At 42.9% G+C, this 26,134-nt stretch overlaps 3 protein-coding genes across 3 annotated transcripts in view; 2 read left to right on the forward strand and 1 right to left on the reverse strand.

Moving 5' to 3' along the window:
* Window positions 1–27: 27 nt before the first annotated feature.
* Window positions 28–2,280, reverse strand: PNRC1 (proline rich nuclear receptor coactivator 1). The gene is made up of 2 exons (XM_071443106.1): window positions 1,726–2,280; window positions 28–1,166 (listed from the first exon to the last, which is right to left on the reverse strand). The coding sequence occupies exons 1-2, from the start codon at window positions 2,104–2,106 to the stop codon at window positions 726–728; spliced, it is 822 nt and encodes a 273-aa protein (XP_071299207.1). The 5' UTR covers window positions 2,107–2,280; the 3' UTR covers window positions 28–725.
* Window positions 2,105–3,927, forward strand: BORCS6 (BLOC-1 related complex subunit 6). The gene is made up of 2 exons (XM_071456328.1): window positions 2,105–2,114; window positions 2,221–3,927. Exons 1-2 carry the CDS (start codon window positions 2,105–2,107, stop codon window positions 3,279–3,281), a joined length of 1,071 nt encoding a protein of 356 aa, XP_071312429.1. The 3' UTR covers window positions 3,282–3,927.
* A 16,696-nt stretch (window positions 3,928–20,623) lies between these two features.
* Window positions 20,624–26,134, forward strand: part of RNGTT (RNA guanylyltransferase and 5'-phosphatase) — a 171,868-nt gene continuing 166,357 nt past the window's right edge. Inside the window, exon 1 of the mRNA XM_071443118.1 lies at window positions 20,624–20,835. Coding sequence (XP_071299219.1) covers window positions 20,772–20,835 — 64 coding nt within the window. The 5' untranslated portion in view covers window positions 20,624–20,771. The remainder of the gene's footprint in view (window positions 20,836–26,134) is intronic.

The raw sequence follows: 26,134 nt of genomic DNA on the forward strand, positions 1-26,134 counted from the left end.
ACACTCAAAGAAAAACAGAGACATGTATAAGGGGAGGCCAAATTGTTTTATTTAATTTTTTTAGTGACCAATTTAATTTTTGGCAGAAAGCTCTGCTCTTTCCTTTTTTTTTTTTTTTGGTTTTTGTTTTTAAACTTTTTTAAAGAAATCAGCAGTGCTCAAATTGGTGGGTTGGAATTTTAGTCAAACTCCAGTTAATTTTAAAAACGAACAGATGAACAGGAATTCCAGATAGTTTCCAGAGCAGAGGGCAAAACTTCACATTTGTATGAAAATTCCATGTTTATACTTGATTGGGAGACAGAATGTAAAACTATTGTCAGTAGTGCACGAATAGAACATTCACATTTGATCTGGAACCTTAATCAGAAAGCTGTACTCTCCTTCCAAAATTTTCATTGCCTTGTGCAAAGCAAGTCAAGTCTTCATGTGTCAACACACACGCAAAATTGTCCATATTTTATATACAAGACATCTACCAATCAGGCAGTGCAAAATACATCCTTTCATAACAAAACTAAAATGTACCTCTCAAAGTATGAACAAGAATATACACATAATACAAGATGTACACTATTTACACAACCATAAAAAATATAATACAAGGATTTTTTTTTTATGTGATTGTAAGACTTGACAGTCTTTTGCAATTTTTGTTGCAACAAGGCATGTTTAAGTTTCCTGGATGGAGTTTTCTTTGCCAATTACTCAAGAGATCTTGGAAACTACGCTTGAACTTTTAGGAGAGTTTTCAAATGGACTGCCATCAACTCCCTGTTTTGGTCAGACAGTTCAGCTGTACCACCCACCCAGTGGCTGGGAGGCTTTGGAAGGACACTGGGAGATGGTGGGTCACTGAACTTTGCCCCAGCGTAATTTTCTTTTTGGCTCACTTCATTTAGGGCGATAGGTTTCTTGGACTTGGCATTTCTGAAGTTTTCTGTGTTTTTAAGTGGCTTTTTCTCCTGCTTCTGAACTATTTCTGGCGACACAGAATCCTGCCAAAAGTTCTCTATCTTTTTCGCCGAGGCGATCTTCGTCACTGGCGCGTTACACTTACTCTTCTGCCTGTTAATCTTTGGTTGTTCACACAGGTGTAAGCTGTGAACGGGCTGGCCGTAGGGAACGGCCGCCTTCTCTGTCTTTCCCATCTTGTTTTTTAAGAACTGCGGAGACAAAGAACAATCAATCACCTAAGACCCCTCTCCTCCGCGCTCCCTCACCGCCTCGGACGCTTACTGAAGCGCGGGGGGGCCACCTCGGCAGGGGGAGGGGTACCGAGAAGCCGCCTCCCCGCTATTTCTCGCTTATCCCGCAGCTCATCCCACCGCTCGGCCGACACCGGGGGCCTGAGGGCGCGGAGCCCCGCCGGCCGCCATGGGGCGCTGCGCGCCGCGCACGTCCCGCCTTCAGCGAGCGCGGGGCGGGGCTGGCGCGCGGCCAGCGGCAGGGCTAAATCCGGCTTGTTGCTGGGGCGCAGCGCCGCGCTCCCATTGGTGGGCGCCGGGCAGCCAATCACCGCCCGCGGTTCTCCCTCAGCCCCGCCCCGCCCGAGCGTAACGGAAACTCAGCCGCCCCCCCGCCCGCTCCCCCCCTCACCGCTCTGAGGGGGCGCCCCGCTCGCTGTTCCCCCCCCACCCCGAGGGAAAGGGAAAACCATCGGCCGGCTCGCCGGGCACCGGGAGCGGGCTGAAGTGAGGAGAAGTAGCGCAGCCTTGTCTTTACCTCCTTCCTGAGGGGTTTGCCAGGCGCGGGTCTCGAGGGGGCAGGCGCAGGGGGCTCCTCCGGGGGGGCGTCCGTCACCAAGTCGGTTCCCAGCGGCGTCCGTCTCCCTAGCCCGGCGCGGTGCTGCTGGTACTGCTGGTAGCGGCTGGGCAGGAGCCCCGCGGGGCCGGGCCGGATCTTTCCCTTCCTCCGCCGCACCCTCTTCAGCGCGGGGCGGGCGCTGCCCCCCGGGCCCGCCAGGCAGCAGCTGGGCTGGTTCTCGCAGTTGCTGTCCCCGCGCCGGAGGCGCTGGAGCAGGGCGGAGGGCGGCAGCCGCCGCGGGTCTTCGGTGCCCGCCGAGATCCGAGCCAGGAAGGGCGGCGGCGCCGTGGTGGTAACCATGGTAGGACGTGGGTACCCAGAGTTGTGCCGGGGAGAAGGGTCAAGCCCAAGCAGGGACGAGCGGGTCGGATTGCTGGGGAGGGTCTGCCCGGGCTTTGTGACGGGGTGAGGAAGTGGTGGCGCAACTGGAGCCGCCGCTAGGAGAACATGGCGGGGGAGTGAGGCGAGCCACCAGCAGCTCCCCGGTGTTGTTACCCGGGTGCGTCCCGCCCACTTCCGCCCCCGCGCCAACCGCCGTGCGCGGACGGCGCCAGCGTCTCGCCTCTCTGCCCCGCCCCGCCAATCGCGGGAGAGCAGCAGCCTCTCTGCCCCGGCTCCAGCCAATCGAAAGCGACACAAACACTCGGGGCCACTCCTCCCTTAGGGGCCGCCCAATCCGGGCCGGCACGCCCCCCCGGTCTCCGAGTCACGGGCTCGCAGTGCGCGGCAGGCGGGCGGTGCTCCACCGGCCAATCGGGATCCGCACGAACAGCCGAGGCCACGCCTCCCCGGGCGCCTCAGCCAATCGCGGGAGACGTAAACAGGCGTCGGCGCGCCCCCGGTGGGCGGTGGCAGCGGGTGGGCACGCGTCGCTCGCCATGGAGGAGCCGGGCCCGGCCGCGGCGCCGCCGGAGGGGCGGGGGCGGGACGAGCGGAGCCTGGAGGCGCTCAGCCTGGCTGGCGGCGGAGGGGCGGCGGTGGCGGGGCGGCAGCTATCGGAGGGGCGGCGGGCGACGCTGGCGAGCGCCCTGGAACTGGAGGGGACGGTGCTGCGCGAAGGGCGCCTCACCCAGTTCGTAGCCAACAACCTGGAGCGGCGGATCCGGCTGAGCGGCGCCCCGCGGGGCGAGCCTCCGGCGGGGGGCGGCGGGTCCTCCATCCCCGCCATCGACCCCGGGGCGCTGCAGGACGTGGTAGCCCTGGCCGGGCAGGTGGCGGCGCAGGTGGACGAGCTGCTGCGGAACGTGCACTGCGGGCTGCAGGCGCTGACGGCGCTCAGCGTCGGCTGCATCCAGACCTACCGCGACGGCGTGGAGAGCCTGGGCGAGGCGGCCGACCTCAGCATCCGCGCCATGTACGCGCTGGTGGCGCGCTGCGAGGAGCTGGACCGCGCCATGCAGCCCGTGCCCGCCCTGGCCAAGCGCATCCGTGACATGAAGGGCACGCTGGAGCGGCTCGAGGGGCTCTGCAAGTAGCTGCTCCCGCCGCCGCTCCTCCCGTGCCGGCGGCGGGGGCCTGGGGCTGCTGCTCTCTCGCTCCGGCGGCCCCACCGCTCACGGCGTCCGCAGCTCCCACCTGCACATCCTCGCTCGCTCTCCCCGTGCGTGACTTGCCGGCAGCAGTGGCCAGATCGCCTGGGTTGATCTGGACGAAGAGAAGTTTTTGCGGCGGACGAAGGAAAAAGTCCTGGTTAAAAACCGCGGGGTACATGGCAGATGGTGCTTTTTAGCTTCAGCTCCATTAAAGAATTTGGATTCCACATGCCTTACGCTTTCTATTTATTGAGGGCTAAGAGAAACTAACGAGTATTAATTAAAAGTAGATTTTTTTTTTTAAATCAAATACAAAATTCTTGTGAGTACCTGCTTGATGCCTACAGGCATCTGTGCTTATTTGTAGTTGATTTGGAGCCTGAAGAGTAATTCTCACCTATGTTTTTATAGCAAATAAACTCACTGAACACCACTCTTTCTTACATGACACAGTTTTAAGATAAGAGTAAGTTTACATATAGCAAAGACACTTGTTTGCTGAGAAGAATATAAAGTCCATGGAAGATAATTGAGATTCAGATAAGAACGCATCATGAGCAAAGTTCTAAATAAAAGCTTTCAGATGAAATGTGCTTTGCCTCTATTAATCTTCACAGTTTTCATGGTATAAAAGTTTAAATGGCATCACTGTGAAATGATCCTGTTATTTTGTCGCTTGCTTTTTTGTTTTCTATTTTGTTGGGTTTTTTTTTCTTTCCAGTTGGGAAAATATCTAATTACATGAGGAATAGAAGTACATGATGACATTATGTGGGTGTATGACTGACATAAAATGACTGCTTTTGAATAATTTATTTGTATAACTTGAAGCTTTTGTGTACGAATCACAATGTGCAGAAGTGATTTTTCTATATCAGGGAGTGTTTCCTCTGAGACCTGAAAGCAGCTGAATTCTCTACTCGCTAATGTTCCTATGCAGAAAGCCTCTTAGGTGATGCTCTTAGCAATCTGTTTAGGTCACAAATGTCCCTGTAACAAGATTTCAGCAGAAAAAGGATCAATAATCTTACCTAAGTGTAATAGTGCTTTTGGTGACCAGCGGCTTGTAAAAACATTGGAATGAAGGTAGCCAGAAACACTGCTTTAGTCCTGTACCCCTGTACCTCTGGTTGAAGAGCAGACAGGTTTACAATGGGCAGAGCTGCTACCCCACCGTAATCTCCTCGAAAATGCCAGGTGAGGGATGAGCACTGTGATACCCCGTGCTTCTGCATACAGACAATAGTGAATTAGAACAAAATAATTTGTGTTAATGCCACCCTGCCTAGCATGATGCCATTCTCTGGCCTGTTTTGAGCCCCTTGGCATGGCCATGTGTCCCTCAGCACAGGGTTGTGTTGCACATGTGGCCTTGTAGCCCTAGCAACCAGACAAGACTGGAATTGGGCTGTGCCAAGGTAGGGCTCTCTCTGGTACTGTCTGCTGGGGAATAGGTGTGGCTCCAGGAGGGGACCAGAGGCCTACCAGAAGTCAGGGGGAAGAAAAAGCTGAACTGCTGCTGCATCCCGTGGGCCTAGAAGACACTAAAGAATGCTTAATACCACAGCAACAGCTGCACTTTTAATACTTCTGTTATTCCTGGGAAAGTTTGAACTCTTCTATTATGCAGATGCAGTAGTTTTGCTAAGTGTGTTTGGTATATGCTAAGAGCGAATACCAAAGGTTGATCTTGCACAATTTGTGAGTACTGTTGAAATGTACAGGAAAGACCTGCAAGCTTATTTGTGTAGCCACATATGTACAGCTACTCCTCACTCACACAAGCTAAGGTGAAGCCTTTAAAGTGTTTCAGTACACTCTTGGGTTTTGATAGTCTTTCATTTGTAGTCATCTTCATTCAATGCTAATTCCCTACTAAAATTGTTGAGTCTGTAGAATAAAGTTATTACTTTTATGTTTTTAATTGTTAGTGGTTAGTTGTTGTAGAGGTGTTTCACTTATTGTGTTTCTTATTTGGAAAAATAATTTGAAAGCTAATTTAAACTCTGCTTCTGCATCTGCACAGAGACCTTTTAATGTGAATGCAGAGCTGGTTTCAGTCTAGGTCTTCAGGCAATAATTTCTGACAGTGATGTCATTCATGTGATGAAAAAGGAATGACTGACTAGTGAATTGCAAGCATGAAGAAAGCAGTAATTATGTTTGGGTTTGTTTTTTTAATATTTTTCTGAACACATCAGCTTTTTTGAAGGGCAGATTTAACTGAACTTGTTGAAGTGTTCCTGTTCCCTGGTGTCTGCCTTGTGCCTTTGCCTTCCCTGGGGCAGGCACAGCCAAGTTGATGTCAGCCTGTTCTGTGCCCCCACAATTGGTATTGGTTGGTAGCCCCATGGCTGCTGTAGTTCCCAGCCCCCTGTCCATAGCAGCCTGCATTGCTGCAGGAATGGTGACACTTGCCAGCGTCTGTGTCAGCGCAGCTCTGGTGGCAGCCCTGCCCTTGAAATCCCGTGGGAATCCCTGAGAGCTCTGTGCAGCTCTGTTGCTTCTGGTGAAGCTGGTCTTTCTGCAGCCATACGCTTCTCTACTGCCCTTTTGATCCTAGTCAGGCTTTCTTGTGCACATCCTGTGTAAATTCTAGCACCTTCCAGCTTTTGGATGTTGAGAGTGAAAATTTAAAAGTTCTTTTAGCCTTTTTTGCTTAGTCTGTGGGCGAGCAGTGTAAAACCATGTTTGTGTTTTCCAAGATCAAATGGCTTGCATATATTTTCTTGCTTAGTCACTCAGTGTTACAATTGTTTGCTTTCCTTATCAGCTGCCAAGTGAACTTTCATTGTAACAAGATAAGCAAGGTCCGGGAAGAAAATTAACAAACTATAACGATGTGCATAGCACTAAGCAAAGCCAGATGCAGAATTATTTGTGGACTAGGAATGACTACTCTGAGAACCACCACTCCATTAGGAATGGGTTTAGTCTGATAATTTTTTTTTCAAGTGTGAGGTCTGACTGTGGAAATCCTTTTTCTGATTAAGGTATGGTTGGTTCTGCTTCATTCAGTGCATTTTTAGTCTTCCTTCCTTTGTGAGGTTTTCTGTTCCTTGACTCTGATCCAGTTCTATATTTGTGCTATTTAAAGAAGCTTTACCAGAGAGAACTTTACTAGAGTGGAGAAAAAACATGGTCACACAAAGAATGAACTTCACCAACACTTCACTTTTAAGACTTTTTTCCCAGTGTTGCTTAACTGCATCAAATGTTCAATAAGTAAATGCATCATCTTTGTGTGTTTTTTGTATCTAAAATATACAATATTTTTGGCTGCAATGTGCAGCTTTTAGGTGGTACTTACTCCCATGAGTAGGGTCTTGACTGAGTTACCAGTGTGAGGAGCAACATGTGAGTTGAATCTAAGAACAAACCTCTTAGCATTACAGATGCAACTATTTTGAAATGGTTTCAAACAGCATGATTATAGTACCAAAAGACAAAAAATTGCAAAGCTTCCAAATTATCAACAGCTCTCCAGAGGAATAAGATCAATTCTTCTAGCAAACTGTGTTAGCCAAAACTGAAGAGTGTTAAGACAGACATCTCTTGCAATAGGTGTCATCCAACATAAGACAGGTTCTGGCTGTCAGATGCCACACTGCCTTGTCCTGATCAACCCTAGTGTGTACTTATGAAAAAAAAAACTTTTAAAGAACAGCAAATCATGTTTATGATACTGTCACAACCTGGTTTTATTGCCTGAAAATTACTTTGAGAAAAGAACATTCCTATAAAAATTATAAATTAGTCCAATTAGTACATTTTTGCGAGCATTGTCTGTACTTCTGGCATTGTCCCCAGCCTAGCCACATCCTGGAACCTCCTGTCACGCATGTAAGAGCACACATGGAAAATTGATGATGCTTCTCTTTCAGAAAGCTTAACGCAGTAACTGCGTCAGATGCAGGAATTGAAACACGACTGAATTTGACATTTGCCCCTTCAGCTTAGTGCTTCAGGAAAGCTTTTGTTGATGCTGTTCTCTGTTGTTTGAAGCTCCAAAACTAGAGATGTGACCAATGGACTTGAGCCCTGAGCTCCCACCTTAGCAGTCAAGATCCTTGTGCCCCTTGTTGCCACAGCAGTAACATTACCCTTTTCTTGTAACAGGACAAACGATCATCAAAATTTGAAACCTTCCTGAAGTTCTGGTTCCCTTCTATTATTTATACACATTAGAAGCTATACAATAAACAAACCAAAAACTCATAACCTCTTTACCCAAAGACTCTTAATTTATCCTCTTCCCAATCTGAGAGAATGTGAAAAGGTTTGCTAGCAGGGTTGGACTGTCATATGCATAGGCCAGGATGCAGCAGCAATCATTAAGTGGGGGAGCAGAAAAGCAAAGGTAAAACTATCCTGATTATTTTCCTCAATTACAGCTACAAAGTGCTGCCACTGTAATTATTTCCAGAATTTGAGTTAACATTGCTATGATTAATTACTACGAAGTAACTTTGTTGAAAGTAGATTTTTATCGAAGAAGGGTAATAATTTATGTCAGTATTTTTGTTTTTATGAATGCTAGCTAGAGAGATAAGAATCCTAGAATTTTATCCAACACTATATTTGTTGTCTCATTGTCACTGAGGAAGTTTTCCCCTTGTTTTCTTTATAGACAAGCTAGAAAAATTCTCACCACTGAACTTGCGTGCAAGACAAAGAGCCATGCCCAGGGAGTTTTCAGAAGGGTTTAGTTAAGGACTTTGTCTAGAAATACATGTAAATTAAGGGGAAAAAAATCCACAAACTTGCCCAATCCTGGGTATCTGGTTTGTCAGTGGGATCATTTTACTACACTCAGTAGATGAAAATTCAAGAACTCCCAGGTTGAAATCCTAGATTTTTAATAAGTGAGCTTTCTTTCAATGGCTTAATACCAGCAGTGAAGTTTACCAGCCATTTTCACTCTAATGAGATTTTTCTTGTCTGAACTTGAGGTGATGCCATTCAAGGAAATGCTAACCTGAAAATAAACTCCTTTAAAGCCAAAGTATCTTTTGACTTTGTTCCACTTTCTGTTTTCACTGCCTATGCAATTTGTTTACTCAGTGGATTTTTTTTTCTCAGACTGGGACTTTTCCACTGACGTGTCCTCAGCTGGAAGGGATGGGGATTTTCTCACTGCTGAGCAACATTGTGATTTTCCATTTTCCAAAACTCTTCCTCCATGCCATTTATAGTTGATGATACCGATCTAGTTTGGTTTTGTTTCCCTGTTTAAAGAAAGAGATGTGCAACTAAAAGCCTTTTGTCTCTCGTCTCTCCTGCTCCGCTGCCGTCAGCTTTCTTTTGTCTGCTGAGAGGAACTGGAAAGTAGAACTGTGTCCCCACCCCCTCCTTCCCCTGCTCCGTTCACCATTTTTGACAGCCACCAGCTGTACCCCATTTCCCCTGGCAAAACTTTGTTCTGGACCTCATCAGTTCTCTGTGCTGTTCTTTGATCCCACTTATCTTCTGTCTGCAATTGCATGACTTACTACATCTGTGTTATTGTACTGGCAAGGCACCAGCCTTATTAGCTCAGTTGTGTCCACTTCTGGCTGTCCTTGTTGTTTTTCATTCCTGTTTGCCTCAAATTTCAAATGGCTATCTGCATGTCCTGGCCCAATGCTTCTGCGGCCTACCTGATCTGTTTTCTTTTGATGTCATACATTGCTTTAGCTTTCAAAATGTCACAGTAAATTATCTTACACTTTCTTCTATAATTCCCTGCTCCTGTCTTCTGCAATTCATCTTGTATCCAGAATAGCCACCACCAATTGTCTTGCTCTAAAATCAAACCACAGGCACTGGCAAGTCAGAAACTACGTATATAGCAGATAATTATACTAAATAGGAGGCATTATAGAAAAACTAAATATCTGTAATTGGAGAGAGCTAGGTCTTATTATTTGGTTTTGATTTATTTTAACAATAGGCCAACAAATGCAACTAAAAATTACATACTACTTGCAAAATAAGACTAGTATAACTGTGAGTGCTGTGATGTATCTGGCAGGAGAGTTGCAAATCAATCAGCTGCTGCTTACGTAGGCTCCCAGTGCTGGGTTTATAGAACACCAAATAGGACGTGACATGGTGAGGTGACGCAATATGTGCAAGTCCCCAAAGCAAACTTTATTATAGTTTTTCTTTTTAATCATAGAAAGATTAAGTAAATATTGTAGTAAGGCTACTGCTAGAAGAAATTCTGGTCTCCCTGCCTACATTTTGGCATGCATTCACACAGGGCTTTTGCTGACTTTACAAAGAGCTGGATGTATTTTTCTGGAAGTTATGAAACTCAATGGGATGTGTTATATTTATTACCTGCAACAAACTTTGGAAAGAAATCATGGTAAAAAAGGATGGGATGGAATGTTTGGAATACAGGGTATGCCAAAGCAGCTCCTTTCTTTGGTTCACCAAGAATCATACATACATACTTTAGTATGCAATATCAATTCCTTTTAACAAGACTATTCATACTGTCTTTGCCGCACAGACAATGGAAAAAATACAAATAATGACCAAAACACTAATTCTACAAAATGATAAAACATCTGTTTCTAAGCAAAAATTAATGTTGTACTGTACTGGGTAGAATAGCTGTAAAAAGTCAAGCTTAAAAGTTGTTAAAATTCACTTTTTAATAATGGCCATCCGTGCAGATCTTAATAAGTATGTACAATCTTAGTATGTAAAATACACATCAGCAATGATTGCAAAGACTTCAGCCCAACCTAATGCTAAGGTCTGTTTCTTACACTTTAACTGAACAATGAGGCAACTGATTGGGACAGTCAGCAAAGTAGGAGTCATGGAATGTTTCCCTTCTGTGTTAATATAAACCAGAAAGTTCTGTAACTTTTTGATGTCTACTGGAATTTACGTAGCACTGTAGGAATTTTTGGTTGCGGCATTCATTCATCAGCACTTACAGTTGTGAAATCACTTGTGCATGCTCTTTGTCCTTGATTATTTATAAGTTATGCTTCAAGATAAGGGTCAGCTCTTTGTCTCAGAAATAGTTCAACTTGGCTAACAGACAAAACAAGACTGGGACAGAACTATATTTGTTTCTCTACCAATCTGTAATGAGACTCTGAATTAAGTATCCTGCTGATATCCATTTGCACAATACTTGGGAAACAAAAGTTTTCTGGGTTAAACATAACACTGTGTTACACATGCATGACACACATACAGCAGCATGTATGTGCTTGTCACTGCTGCCTGCTAGATGGATCTTTAATAGTATGTATTACTTATATGAAAAGGCAGCTGGATGATGCAAATCCTGGGGAGTCCTATCAAAAGGTTTGTTACACTGTTTTATGTGTAAGGCTTTTTTTTTTTTTAAATCCCTTTTTAGTTCTTAACAGCTCCCTCAGGGAATGCTACTACTGAGCCCTTTTTTCCATTCCCAGCTTTCATTCCTGGTTAGTGGATTCTTCTTTCTAGGTTATACTGTTGTTCTGAACAACTTCTAAGAAAGTAAATTAACAAATGTACTTTGTGTATACATCGTGTTGGCTCAGCCAGTGTGCTAGTAGGCTGAAATACTTGTATTTTGGCAACCTATTCAATAGCAGGTGTGATGGAAAGTGAGTTCTCATTGCAGAAGAGTTTTTTCCGAGTTGCTGCACAAGTGGCATGCCCTTAAGGCAGAAAGAGATCAGCGATCCCACAGGGAGCTCTACAAGCTTGGCTCCAGGTTTCTTTAGAAGGCAGAATAAAGAATAAATAGGCCAGGTGGTAAATTGCTTGTAGCACCACAGATTGGCTGGGGTGGATCTGCGGGGCTGGCAAGTACTCACTGCAGGCCACCTGATACAGAAATTTCTGTATCTCCAAGGTGACTAATGCTGTCAAAACTGGATAGACAGTTACTTATCAGGGTTTTGGATATAATGGGTCATGTAGAAGAAAATAATATTTGACATTAAACAGACGATGAATGTAATTGAACCATCCTTTGCAGCCCTCATCCCATAAAAAAGGAAAAAGCAATTGCCAATTTTTGTACATGTGGTTTTGCCACCCAAAACCAAAACAAAACAATTGTTTATGGTGACAGTGGGTGTCAGTAACAGATGGAACAAAACATAGCTAGATCAGGAACAACAAGGGATATAACCCTAGTTTGCTAATTGTGGTTGTGAGAACTGTCCTGGGTTTAACTTTGTCTTTTCTATATTGCAAATCTGAAGAGACACAGGAATAAAATTCCCCCCTCATTTTTCATTTAGTATAACTGATATGTTTAAGATCTGGATTAATAATGTCAGTTCTAACTTCAATTAGTTCAGCTTTACACATAAAGCTAACCCAGATTTTCTTGGTAGATCACAAACCTAAGAAAATCTGAGGCTCTGTTTCAATATTTGTCTGCAATGCCAGGCATGTGTTAAAGGAGCCTGAACAGCTCCTCTCGTGCCCAAGCCATGCCCACTTGTTCCTTTTCATCCACTGCATTTCCCTCTGAGTTTATCCAGACTCCTTGTACAGCCACAAAACAAACCAGAGTGAGGAACTCCACCCAGCTAAGCCAAGCAAGGAGGGAGTGGAAAACTTGTTTGTTTTTTGGCTGCATTGATTCCCAGCCTTGTCCCACTGCACAGACAGTTGCTCAGCACAAGGGAGGAATCCTTGTGGAGAAGAAAGGGTGTTCCAGCCAGATGCACACAGCTGAGATAAGGGAAATGCTCAGGGAGGATTTGCAGCTGCTATCACTTAAATCATGTTGACCCTCAGCCTACAAAAGTGCATTGCTTGTGCTGGTGGTTGGGTTGGCCCGAGGAAGGAGGCCCATGGTTAGAAGCAGGGTTGAGTTGAAAACAGTTATTAATGCCTTAGAATTTAATTTTATTCTGTTAGAAATATAAAAACTCTTTTCAGCTGGCTGAAATTTCAGCTACGAAGTGGATAAAGAAGATCACCTAGCAACAGCTCTACTCGTTTCAAAGCTGATACAACTGCAGTACAGAGAAGAATAGAAAATAATGAAGTGGGCTGTTTTTCAGGACAAAATGTCTTGTCTTTTCGTTCTCCCTGTTCAAACTTTGAATCAGAGACAAATAATCAAAACAGGCTTCCTATTTGAAAACAGCATAACCTTGTGTATGACCACCATTGTGTACATGTTGTTTATACTCATGTGGCCTCTTAATCTCTGTGTCGTTGTTCAATAATTTACATTTAATTAATCATTTTTAGTTCTGTTCATGACTCTTTGCTGTTTGTGTAGCAACACATGCTGGCATGTTTTTCTAATTCTCTGTGTTAGAGAACATGCATAGGCCAGGCCTAAATTCACAGAGACTAATAAGTCTTTCACTGAGGTTTGGAAAGCCTAGAATATGTGACATAGTGGATCTCTGACAAAGCATCAAATTATATTAAAAAATACAATAGTAAAATCATATCTAGCAGATCTAACTCCCAGGAAGTAGAAGGACATGTGAAGATTTTTCTTCCAAAGGGGATTTTTGAAAAGCTGTTTCTGCAGGGCTGAGCTAGATACAGGACTTCACAAAGTGACTTCTCTGAAGAAGTGTTAACATTTTCCAGTAACAGCCTGCACTCTTTCAGAGTGTACAGATTGCAAACCCAAAACTTTAAACTACTCAGAGATCTTGGAAATTCATTTCAGGCCAGTACAGAGTAATTTTCTTACCTCCTTCCCTTTCTGGAGGAACTGAATCTCTCTGAGTAATTCCTTAAAAGTCCGTCTGGACAAGGACATTTTCCACATTGAGTGAAGGTTTGAGGATAAGGATGATAAGGGTTTGTTTTTTTCATTAATCTTAACCTAGTTGCAGTAGATAAAACCAGCAGTGGAAAGATGTGGCATTGACTCCAACTGTAGCTGTATGAATAGCAATGGAGCACAGGCACTATGTTCTCTGAGGGCAAGTCTATTTCATCATGTCCATCATAAAATATCATTGTTCCATGAAGCCTAAAGTGGTGAGAATGTGAAAGGAGCATAGGAAGTTACAGACATACTCCAAACAAAAATATTTTTTCCCCTTTCTCTAAGGAATGCTTGGATGACAAGAATTTACAATCTATTTAACATCATTATTTAAAATGACATTTACCAGTTTATTCTTAAAGTTCTCTAGATCAGTGGTGCTGCAGATGTAGGATACGCCTCCCTCTCTCTACTTTGGAGTGAAGCTTTTTTGGGAAAGAGTAGCATGTGTTCTTGTACAGCTTGTTCCACAACAGAAAGCGAAAATAACCTCACAAGAGCAACGTTTGAGCATCTGATTATATATATAACCATACATATATATTACCATAACTTAATTTGTATTGAATATATATATTCAGATTTGATTTTTAAAAAGCCTGTGGGGCTGTCAGGCTGATCCCTCTGCTTTAGTCTGTATTCCTTTCCTTTGCCTTTGGCCAGTTTCTTGGGGTATTTTCAGGACTTCAAGAACCTCAAAAGAAAGACTGTGGTCTTCATTTACTTTTGTACAGTATGTTACACATATTTTGTATAATAAGGTCTTATAAATAAAATCAGGTCTGTTTTTTTTTTTTTTTTTCCTCAGGTACTTTATTATAGCTCCTACATGTATTATTCTTCACAGGCTATATATTCATATACAAAATCATAGCATATATATCTATAGATACAAAATGATGATGCAGAAAGTCTGAGAGAGTGCCTATGGGTAATAATATTTTCTTTGTGTGACTGATCACATGAGAAAGATTTCTGCTAGTATAGTAACCCAGATTTAATCATCACGTATGCAGGTTTATAGGCTGAAACAGTGCCGCTCTCTTTGCTATTTCAGGCTGTAGAGAAGTGATAACTCTCTAACAGCTATTTCTGCCCCAGTCGGCCTCCTGCACTAGCCAGGACCGCGGTTACTCCATTAGTTTTAACCACAGCCTCCAGTCAGGGCAAGCTTTTTACAAGGTATCCATAAGGTACCCATATTCAGGCAGTAGAGAAACTAGAAAGTGTAGCATCAGAACACTGCTCTACTTTGTGGAACCCAGTACCCAGCTCCAAAGACTATGAGTCATACTTTCCACTAAATTAAATTAGATGAGTTTCTCATATATCATGTCATACTCTGCCCTACTACAAGTCATTTGCCATTGTGACATTTTAATTGTTTGATTACTTCATCCATACTCAAAGCACTCTACTGTCATATGATTCATTTTATGCAGTAGATTCAATGTTACACGTGGGTATTTTTTACAGTATGGATTTCCTTTGAAAATCATCCTTCAGAGCTGATGCAAGTAAGGCATCAGTTGCCTAGGTCAAAGTCTAAGAACACTAGGGAGACCAGTGTTAGTCTTCCAGGAATGACAGGCATCTTGCTTATGAGCTTGTTGTCCAACTTCTTATCTCTGATACATCAAACACACTATCATTTCAGCTGCAGAGGATCAATAGCAAGGCATCTTGTTTTTCAGGCCTGCAAATCAGTGCATGAAGTCACAGCTGTTATCCCTCTTCAAGCACATCAACCCTCTGCACAGACACCTTCTTCCTGGATAGATCTGCTGAGTAAATCATCTACCAAGTAAATCATCTGCCACGCCTGCATGTCTTGTCTAATACTGGCCATGTCCCCCCTTGCAGTGTGAGATTTGCACATCATCAGTGCAGCACACATGTTTGGTGGTGTAGACTGGTGGCTTATGGTGATTACCCCAAGCATGATACCCAGTCCAGGGACCTGGCTTTAAAGCAGCTCTGTTCCAAGTTCACTCTGTGCTCCCTGCCCATACAGAGATTCACTCCACTGATTGAACCAACGCTGTGATACCTTAGAGGCTTTGGCTGAAAGGAAGCTTCAAGATTTAAACAGACTTGAGAGGAGGCTGCATATATAACATACATTAGTCTGTTAATTTTATTACTCTTAGGAAAAGGAGGGTGTAGTTTATATTCTACTGAATGTCTGGGTTGTTTCTGTTTGAAGTTTTATTAATAACTGTATCATAACCTTGCACTAGGGAATGATTCCAGGAGTTGATTTTGCTATTTTATGCTGTTCCCTGTTTACTTTGGACAGGAAATGTAACTGTACTTTAACTTACATCATTCTCAGTCTGTGAGGTTGTGATGCCCCCTAATGTCACAAAAACTAAAGACTGGTAATTTTGTTGTTGACTTTCTCTCAAAGCTCTCTGTAGGAACAACACTGTAAATTACATTTTCTCAAATATATTGCGGCACTCAAAACTTTGTTTCAACATCCCTTTTTCATACTGTATACACATTAGGAAAAAAATAACTTTCTTTTAAAGTCTTACTTTCATTTTCAAACCTGAAAACATAATTTGTCTCAGAAGTTAGGTTCTTAAATATTTGTTGACAGCAAACAAATAGGAATCAATTTTAATTGTTGTATTCCTAGAATTTTCTTTTGATTTTTAAGAGTCAGTGCATACTCATACATTTTTAAATTTAGAAGCCTATATATGTATTAGAGAATATAACCACAAGCAATCATAATATTAACTTCCACTGAAATCTAAAACTGCGCTTTAATTTTACTATTTTCAGTTAGGTTTTTTTTCTTATGATACCATTAGAATATAAGTACTATTGGAATAAAATACAACTACAGTAACAAAGTTAAAATATTTATTCACCAGTACTCACCCATCCCCATAAAGATTCATGCATGATGAAATCAGTCATAAAGGAACACTGTACCCCTAAGTCAGTTTGCCATGAACATTAAAACCAATAAGCAAGGAATAAATCAATTGAATCAGTAAATAAAACCCATATTTTTCTATGTCCCATGTACTTATGAGCTTATCGCATTGAGTCTCTTTCCAAGTAAACACCTACACCACAAAGTGGAAAAATAATATTATATGAATCATGTTTGCATACAGTTAGCTTCTTTCACAGTTACTTTCCCTTAATTAAATCCTTTTGCAATCTCAGTTTAGCTACTAATCTATTTGTTGGGGGGGGGTTTGCTTGTTTTTTTTTTCAAGAAATGTATTTACCAGATAGAGTCAGAAGTGTTTATAGAGCACCACAAGGGATGTTTTTCTTATTGTATTCATTATTTCTTTATGAGCATATGGAAAATAATGCTATGCTGAAGCAGAGGTGTAATAGGGTCATTGACCTGTATCACTATAGAAGAGGGCAACACCATGTGTTCTTCTGTCAGGAGAAGTACCTAATTTATTCCTTTTCTGTGAACAGGTAACTTACATTAATATTATAAATTGCCACATAATTTATGACATTAAAGTGTGAAATTATTCATCAGCAGCAATTTGGGTAAATGTTCAGTAGGTAATTAGGAAAAAGAGTTAAAATGTGTCTGTGTGGTTCCTGTGTGGTATTCTTTTAATGGTTTAAAGTCAAGGAAGAATAAAAACTCAGCTTCCTACTACCTAAACCAACATGGCTGAGCTGAAACCAAAGCAGTGATACCCCTGGCACAGAGGATGAGCTGCATTCTGGGAAAATGACTTCATTATTGTAGTGTCTGCTCTGTCAGGAAAAGGATTAAAACTGGTGAGCAGAAACCAGGTACAAGCATCTAAGTACCTCTAAGATAAAAGAAAATCGACATACAGTAAAGAAGATTGTTATATAATTGACTATTAACACTTTGCAATTGTTTTCTCAAAGCAATCCTTGAAATGACCACTATGGGCACCCTCACAGCTCTTGTTCAGACACAGCCATGTCAGCATTGGAACATCACAGGAAGACATGAGGGACTTGGATTCCTCTGCTGGTACACCAGAAGAATCAGATTAACTATTGGTATAAAGGCAAGCAGGACATGCCTGTTCACAAAGAGTGTTTGATGTCACATGCAAACATCATCAGATGACTGCATAAATAGTTTCAAAGTGTCTAATGTGGCAAAGTCCATATATATGCATATAACTCATAACATCAGCTATAAACAATTGCTTGCCTTCTGCATTGCTAAATGAAATATACCCTCCCATTTCAACTATGTATTATATATCTAAAACATGATATTTCTGATATGCAGCTCTTACACTTGTTCAAAAGCATATCAGCATCATAAATCTAGGTAATGAGATTACTGCTCATTCATGATATCTTTTTGTACTAATCTTCCCCTCTCCAAATGGTTTAGTTCCTAATTTTGCCATACTGCTGTTATTGCTGCAAGTTGCTCTCAATTTACTGAAACAGATACTGAGTATTTTGCTGATGCTCTTTGCTTCTCACTCTTTCTGAGCATGCCCTGCACTTGGTTCACTTTCTTTTCCGGCCAGTCTTCAGCACCACCTAGTGTCTGACTTGTTGCTTGTTTGTTTTGTAAAGGGAATTATTTCAATCAGCATAAAGTAACATTATAATGGAAGTGCATTTAGCAGTTAGGGAAAATAATATGATTAGTCTTTTTCTATAGCAGCACCTTCAGTTTTGGCTAGGATGAGAAGATTAGTATCTGATGATGATAAAAGCCTTAGAAGACAAAATTTAGAAACTTCTAACATAGTATAAGAACCTAATGACTCAGTTATGCAAACTACCTAACTGAATACCTCAATTACTCTGAGAGGATATTCTAGGGAAGAAACTATGTCTAATAAAATCCAGTTAAAAGATGCAGGAGGACAATGTGTGATGAAATTAGTGATAAATTCTAGATGGATGAAATTATTTTCATTGTTTTAATGTATTCACAGAACCTAAGGGCTTCCTATTATATCTGTACACACAACTCTTTAGTTCTGCAAGCTGTGGCACCTACTGACTTGCAAAGGCAGCACACCAAAACAGAAAGTGCAGACAGAACAGTACTGAAATGTAAGTAACTGGAAAATTAGGTACAAAAATAAGCTATTGCTGTTGTTTCCTAATGCTTCACTGAAGCCATCTGTACTGGTTTTGGCTGATGATGCCTATGTAACTTAGATCAGTTACAAGGTGTTTATATAACTTGAGTTATAAGATATCAGTATAAGCTAAATCATGACTTTTTATATATCAATGTAACCTGATATATTGATATAACCTGACATCAGTATAAGCTAAATCATGACTTTTTATAAATCTATATAACCTGATACTTATATAACCTGAAAAATAACTTTTTACACAATGTAATGGCTAGTATATGGTTAGTAAGTTGCTTAATTTTGAATAGACAAAAAGAGAAGAAAAAACTTGCCAGGTGGATAGCTGTAGAGATGGATAAATATAGTATTAATGAAAAATTGGCAAGTGCAAAGCCAATTAGCCACAAGACAAAGAATTTAGGCCGGTTAAGACCAGACAGACCAAGAAACACCATAACTTTGCATTCTCCGAAGACAAAGTTGAAAAGTTCAGATGCAAAGCAGACCTTCATCAAAGACCCCTGACAACCCCCAAGCTGGGGAGATGCAAGCACAGCAGAAAAGAACCATCTAATAACGGTGAGATCATACCATGTAAATTATTTCTGGCACATATGTGATGATGTTGTAGTGACATAGTGATACTAAGCAACACTTACTGTATAAATATACCACAGCACAGACAAGGGTGGGTGAGTTAGGTGGAGATATCCCGCTCACCACCAGTGCTGCAATAAACATTCTCTATAAACATCAGTCTATGGGGATTTATTTCCAGCCTATCTTTCAGGCATAGTTAATTTTCTCTGAGATAGTTAATTTTCATAGTAGTAGCTTGTAGGGTGCTGCATTTTGCATTTGTGACCAAAAGAGTATTGGAAACATTGGGATGCTTTAGCTAATGCTGAATAGGTCTTGCACAGCATCAAGACCTTTTCTGCTTCTCATGCTGCCCTGACAGTGAGCAGGCTGGGGGTGCACAGGAATTTGTCAGGGCACAAAGCTGGAACAGCTGGTGCAGCTGACCCCAGCTGACCAAAGGGATATCCCAGACCATATAATGTCCTCAGCAATAAAAAAAAATGGGAGAAAGAGGGGACATTTGGAGTTATGGTGTTTTTCTTCCCAAGTCACTGTTGCGAATGACGAAGCCCATCTTTCTGGAAATGGCTAAACACATGCCTGCCAATGGGAAATAGTAAACAAATTCTTTATTTTTCATTGTATGTATTTCAACCCCTGATCTTTCTCACTTTCACCCTTCTGATTCTCTCCCCCATCCTGCTAGAGGCAAGAGAAAGTAAGTGGCTGTGTGGGCCTAGTTGCTACAGGAGTTAAACCAGGCCACGCCTTAAATATTCCTTTCACATCAACAAACACTTCAGGGCTACAATTCTTCAACCGAGTCCATGTAACAGACCTTTAAAACCTACCAAGAATTTCTACTGGCATTCTGTATGGAAACAAAGTTTTTGTTTTTCTCTGCATGCCATCTTTCTGGGTGTGTTTTTTCACAAAAAAACAGAAGGCCCAGGACAGAGGTATCTCTGCCACACTAGCAAGCCTGTTACATCCTGATTAGAACAAGCTGCACTACTAGAAGGATCCACCTACTTCCACATCCACTTCTGGCTATAAGGGAACATCTGGCAAAAAGTAAAAGCTGAGGAATTATGTCTGTCCAAGCCTCCAGGTGTTTTCAGCTCAGGCCATTTCCCAAACATTAAGCAGCCTGCTACTTCAGTAGTCATAGATTACATTCTCTTTGAAGCACCTGCTCAGGTCTTCCTGACACTTGTGTAAACTCTGCATTTGCAGCAGCCTTTGCTGACTGCTCCTGTGCCTGGACAAATGATGCCCCCAGCTGAGGTCCTATCACGTTCCTGTAGTGGCTCAAAGATGCTCACTCAGAATCACAGAATCAATTAGGCTGTAAAAGTCCTCTGAGATCGAGTCCAACCTATGACCAAACACCATGGCACCAAGTGCCACGTCCGGTCTTTCCTTAAACACCACCTCTCTGGGCAGCCCATTCCTATACCTAATCATCCTTGTGAAGAAATTCCTTCTCATGTCCAGCCTAAACCTCCCCTGGTGCAGCTTATGACTGTTCACTTGTTCGACTGCTGGTTGCCTGAGAGAAGAGGCCGAACCCCAGCTGGCTGCAGCCCTCCCTCAGCCAGTTACAGAGAGCGATAAGGTTCCCCCTGCGCCCCGTTTTCTCCATGCTAAAAAAACCCAGCTCCGTCAGGCGCTTCTTACAGAACTTGCGCTCCAGCTTTGTGCCCCTCTCTGCTCAAAGAGGAGGAGCCTGCAGCAGGCGGTGACCTCCTCCCCTCCGAGCCGACCCCTTTCCCAGCCTGAGCAGCCCCAGGTTACGCTGCCCTCTTCCCGGCCGGGCACCACCCCCGGTCCCGGAGCCCCGGAAGCGGAAGCGGCTCCCGGCGCTCCGTGTGCGGCGGCGGCCGAGGCGGAGTCGGGTCTGAATGGAGGCGCCGCGGGCGAGGGGCCGCTGAGCGCCCCGGGGCCGCCCGCACCCCGCGCCCCCTCCCCGCCTCCCTCCCTCCCCCCCGGGGCCGCCCGGGCCCCGCCATGTCCTACAACAAGATCCCGCCGCGCTGGCTCCACTGCCCCAGGAGGGGACAGCCCGTGGCAGGTGAGCGCCCGGCCCAGTCCGGCCCTGCCCGGCCGTGGGGCGGCAGCGGGCGCGGCCCCCTCCCCTGCGGCGCTCCGCTGCCCGCCCGTCCCGCTCCTCCTCATCGCCGGGGGCCGCCGCGGCCCCTCGCACTCTGTCCGTCTGTCCTGGCCGGAGCTCTTTGTCCCGGGGCTCCGGCTGTGCAGTGTTCCACCCCGAGCTCTAGGCCGGTGTTTGTCCCGGACTGACTCCCGCTGGGCGGCTGTTCTTAAAGCCCGGCCCGCAGCAGCTCTTTGCTTTCAGCGTTGGGCTGCCCTCCCTTCGGCCTCGTCTGACACGGACTCGCCCCGGGCTCACCCGGAGGTGCGAGCGTGCGGGCCCTCTCCTGCCCCCCGGAGCAGGAGTGCTGGGCTCTCGCTTTGTACTGGTTCAGTTTCGGGCTGAAACTTTTCCTGTCTGTCACATCTGATGAGAGATGTGACAGCCAGGCGTGCAGAAGGTGCCGTACTGCAGCTACTAAATCTAAGAGAGGCTTGGAGCATTTTTCTTAGGAGGAAAAGCTAAGAGAACTGAGCTTGTTCAGCCTCGAGAAGAGGTGACTGAGAGGAGATGTCATTAATGTGTATAAATATCTAAAGGGGGGGTGTCAGGAAGATGGAACCAGGCTCTTCTCAGTGGTGCTGAGCAGCAGGACAAGAGGCAATGGACAGAAGCTGATTGACAGGAAGTTTACCTCTACATTAGGTAGAGCTTCTTTACTGTGCAGGTGACTGAACTGGAACAGATTGCCCTGAGAGATTGTTGAGTCTCCCTTCCTGGAGATACTCAAGAGCCATCTGGATGCAGTCCTGTGCAATGTGCTGTTGGGTGACTCTTCTTGAGCAGGGAGGTTGGACCAGATGACCCTCTGTGATCCCCTCCACCCTGACCATTTTTGTGATACCAGTCCTCTGTGCAGCCTCTTCCATGTTTTATTCTCTTTTTTGTGAATGCTCTGAAGTCTTATCAGTGTCAATTTGTGTCAATCAGTGCCCCTCCAGTCACCAATGTGCTCCTGAGTTCTTTACCTGGAAAATGAGTTAAAGTGTAACACTCCAGTGTTACCCTTGTGTTTCAGGGTTTGTCAGTAGTTGCTGTCTGCTGGGATAGTCTTGCCCATAACGCACTCTCTTGGTTGTTACTCAGTATCTAGTCTACTGGCATATAGTGGCAGTGAATTCAATCTAGACACACAGTTTTGATTGTGTGTTAGCTATCATACTGACTTCAGGTGAATGTTTCCTCTGCTGCCTGGTATGAGATAAGGTAAACAAACATCTCTCTTTTCAGTTTTCTCAAGTTCTTCTTTTCTTTATAACGCAAGCGGTTCTAGCCTCCATTTTTTTTTCTTCAATGTTTTCTAGTTTTCACTCCTTTCATATCCCTCTCTGTGATGATGTAAAGGTATGTTTTCAAAACACAACACGTGCTACTCAGTGTGTTATTTAAACTGGCACTGTGCCATGATTTACTTAATAGTTGCAACTCCTGTGTTTTCTGTCCCACATTTCCACATCATCTTACATTTTTGGATGGCAGCTGGTTGTGGAATGAAAGACACTTGTGACTATATTTAGAACCTGGTGAGACATCTCAGTTGGTTTAATCCTCAGTAATCATCAATATGCGTTATTTGGCATTTGTCAGTATTTAACATTAGTTGTTAATTTTGTGGGTGACCAGTTTCCATCAGTTTCCTTATACTTCTCTGGACTTGGCTCTGTTAAATAACAGTATTGTTGGATTGCTCATGTCCATTATCTCTTTCTCCTGATCATGGCCATAAGCATTACTTTGTGTTTAATGAGAGAGATTTGATAGCCTAAGCCCTTGACCATGACAGAAACAGACTAATGATTCTTTATTCTGTGTTTTTCTTCTCAGCAAGTTCTTGATCTCTGTTAGTTGTGGCTTTTGTTTGTCTGTCTTTTGAGCCATAGTTTCTCAGAAATAGCAACCTAGAGTAAGCAGGAATGAGGGTCATCAGTGTGTCATCTGCTGTGCCATCACTGCTTGTGTGTTTGTTTATTCAGGAACTGCAAGGTAATTCTTTTCTATTCCATACAACCATGCACAGGAAGTTAATGCACAGTAAAAAAACTGCAAGTGCTTGGCTCATTTCTTTGTGTGCTTTATCAGGATGTGTTCTTGTTCACCTGATTTTTAGTTTTTTAGTGTGAACAACTTACCAAAAGTAATGGTATGCCATCAGTCTTCCCTTTTTTGCTGCTTTACATTCAAAGACATCTAGCAGTTTTATGGGAGATGATTTTTAGGGTTTCATTGATGTTGGTACTAACTCCCAGATATGTTACATTATAGTTTTAGTGTTTAAATCAGATTCCTAAGCACCTGTATGCAACTTTATTTCCATCTGATAGTGTATTAGTAATAGTGTTGCTAAGCAAGTTTTGTATGGCTTCTGTGGACTCATATTCATTGAGTGTTTGATTGTGATACTCTTGTCTTATGCTTGTGGCATCTAGAATTTCTAGATGACCTCAAGACAAGTACTAATGAGGCCTGAAACCCTGCTGTTGGTGAGATTGGGTTCATTCAGGTTAACAGGGCTCTTTATCCTGGACAATGTGGATTCATCTATGTCTCCCATAATTTTCCTGTTCACATCTTTAAATATTGGTAGTTTTCTGCCACTTTCTGGTTTTATCCTCAGAATTGCACATTTTCACGTTTGTTGCATTGCAGTAGAACTTCAGTCATTTTGATGAAAAGAGCTTTCTCTGAATGCTTAGATCTGAAGTGATCAGGTTGCTTCAGCCTTACTGCCTTGGCAGCACCATCTCGGCAGGTATCTGCTTTTCATGAGCACTGAAAACCCATTCTCTTGGCAATTTTGCTGTGACAAGTGCTAGCAAGATATGGAAGAAAAGGCATGAGAAGTGTCTCAGCAGTGTTTTCCAGCTTCCTTCAAGTGATGCATATTAGTAAATCCTGTTCTAGACACACATGTAGCATGCAGAACTGTGGGATATTATGGGAAAGCATCCATACTGCACCCATACTGTGGGAAAGCATCCATATTGCATATGAGAAAGCACCTTAAATAAGAGTAATGCTTCTGGTCAGGAAGTTTCTGAGCTATAGCTTGTTGTAGTTGGGGAGAATAATCTGGATGATGGATTGTCATTGTTTTACTTTCTTTCTTAGTTGTTTGTTATTGGCCTGTGTTGGTGATGACATACTAGGTGAAATGGGTGCTTTGACCCAGCATAGTTCTCTTCAATAAGAAAAATGTTACTTTGTAGAGATACTGGTTTTTTCAAATTGTGGATTTTACCATTTAATTTTATTCCCTTAACCTCAGACTTTACCCAGTCTAGCCTTCCTAATCAATGCTCAAGCTAAACATACCATGGTCATACATAATCATGTATGTCATGTTTTGAGTTGATAGCTTCATGTCACAGGAAATCATGCTAAATTAAGAGTATTTTTTCACTGGTATCTCTAGAATTTAGATTTGAAGATAAATGTGACAAAGTTAGAGCATGTACATGGAGAAAATATGATGTCTTACATTGTTCACTTTGATTTCCCTGAGATTTATCTGCTTGATATCTGTGCTCTGATATACTGGGGTCTTATTGTTAGAATTTTTACCTCTTTTTCAGCCTAAAGAAATACCATCTGTTAGACAGGTAACTAATTTGGAAAATGGTTTTTAGTAGCCACTTTGCAGAACTATTTGAAAAATTTGAACATCATTGTGGAAGTAGGTAATAATCTGTTGTCAGGGTTCCAGTAACATTTTGAGGTTAATTTGGAAATTCTATTGAGGAGTTACAATTAGTGTCATAATGTAGTTGAGGTACTTGAATGGCTTGGGATGCTTTCATGTTCATGTAAAGTATCACTTTGTTACTGTTGGATCACTTAATTCAGCAAATGATTTTTTAATCTTTAAAAGCTTATGCATGGAGGCTTGAGTTGCAATCAGGTGTTACTGCATCACTTCTTTATCACAAGATGTAAGGCAAAACTGTAGAAAGACAGTAGCTGCTGCCTCCTTTATACTTGTTCATATTACTCAAAAAGTTTAGAAATCTTTTTAGAATTAAAGCTTAGATTTTCAGTAGCTTGATGATGCTTAATGAGAGGCTTGTATGCACATAGGGAAGAAGTTTTTTCAAGCATCTGTACAAAAACCAAATTGCAGATTTTCCAGGTAGAAGAGAAGAAACTGGAATTTAAAGAAGCTGAGCACCTAAATACTTTCAAACACCTGTGTTTCAGCTTTGAAAGTCATAGTAAATGGGCTCTATATGAAATATTCATCACTTCCACAGCTGTCTGTAGGTATTCAAATGCTGCAGGGGATGCTGACTAGACTACTTGTCTTTTTCCACTCTTTTTTCCCAGCATCTTGTAAAGGATGGTGGTTTTCTTTTGTAGCCATTGACTCTTTTGTCATTGCAGCTCCTATCCTTGAGTGGATGGGTTAAGAAAGCTTAGTTAGATTCTTTGTGTTCCATAATGAATGAGTAGATACGGCTGTATGGGTGTGACAAGTGGCAAAGGCAAAAACCTGTCAAGCACGATGTTGTTTTGCAAAAATTATGGTGATGATAGATTTTTGTGTTTAGATCATGTAAATCTAGAATTCTCATGATCAGTCTGTACAGAGGAGTATTGCAAGTTAAAGTGGAAGGGCTAATAGAGGCTGAATGATAGTGTTGAAGGTGACAAGGAATACAAAGAAGCAAGAAAATTAGATAGAAATGAGGAAATGGAGGGGAGGCATGCAACCCAACAGCCTTTACCAGGGTGGATGGAGGGTGTGTAACTTGGGATGAAAAGGCAAAGGGCAATAAAGTGAAATTTTTCTAGCAGTCATGTAAGTTGAAGTGACTACCATTTATTACCATTTAACGTGACTGTTGATTGTATGACAGAATAAATCTCCTTTTAGCTGTAAATTTTGGAACGGTCTCAGGGGAAAAGTGAGGCTGTTTCTTATGTTGCTCACTAGCATCTAACCTGAGCTAACCATTGCATAAAGCTTTGTAATTTCCACATCTGTCTGTCTTCTGTGGTTTCTAATGTCTATTTCATGGAAGATAGATGCTTATTTGAGACTATATAGAGTGTTGCTAAATTTTTTTGCAGGGATCCTTACTGTATATTTGCAGGTAATCAGAACTGATGTTTACATGACTGGATGACAAACTATTATTTTTAAATGCTGTTTTCATGTTTTCAATTGTACTGAGTTTAAATTTTCTGTATTCTGTTGTGTTGTAGCCCTCCCAACTTAAATCAC

Source organism: Agelaius tricolor, unplaced genomic scaffold (genome assembly GCF_023055355.1).
Source record: "Agelaius tricolor isolate 1412-34295 unplaced genomic scaffold, bAgeTri1.0.p SCAF_1, whole genome shotgun sequence".
Classification (NCBI taxonomy): Eukaryota; Metazoa; Chordata; class Aves; order Passeriformes; family Icteridae; genus Agelaius; species Agelaius tricolor.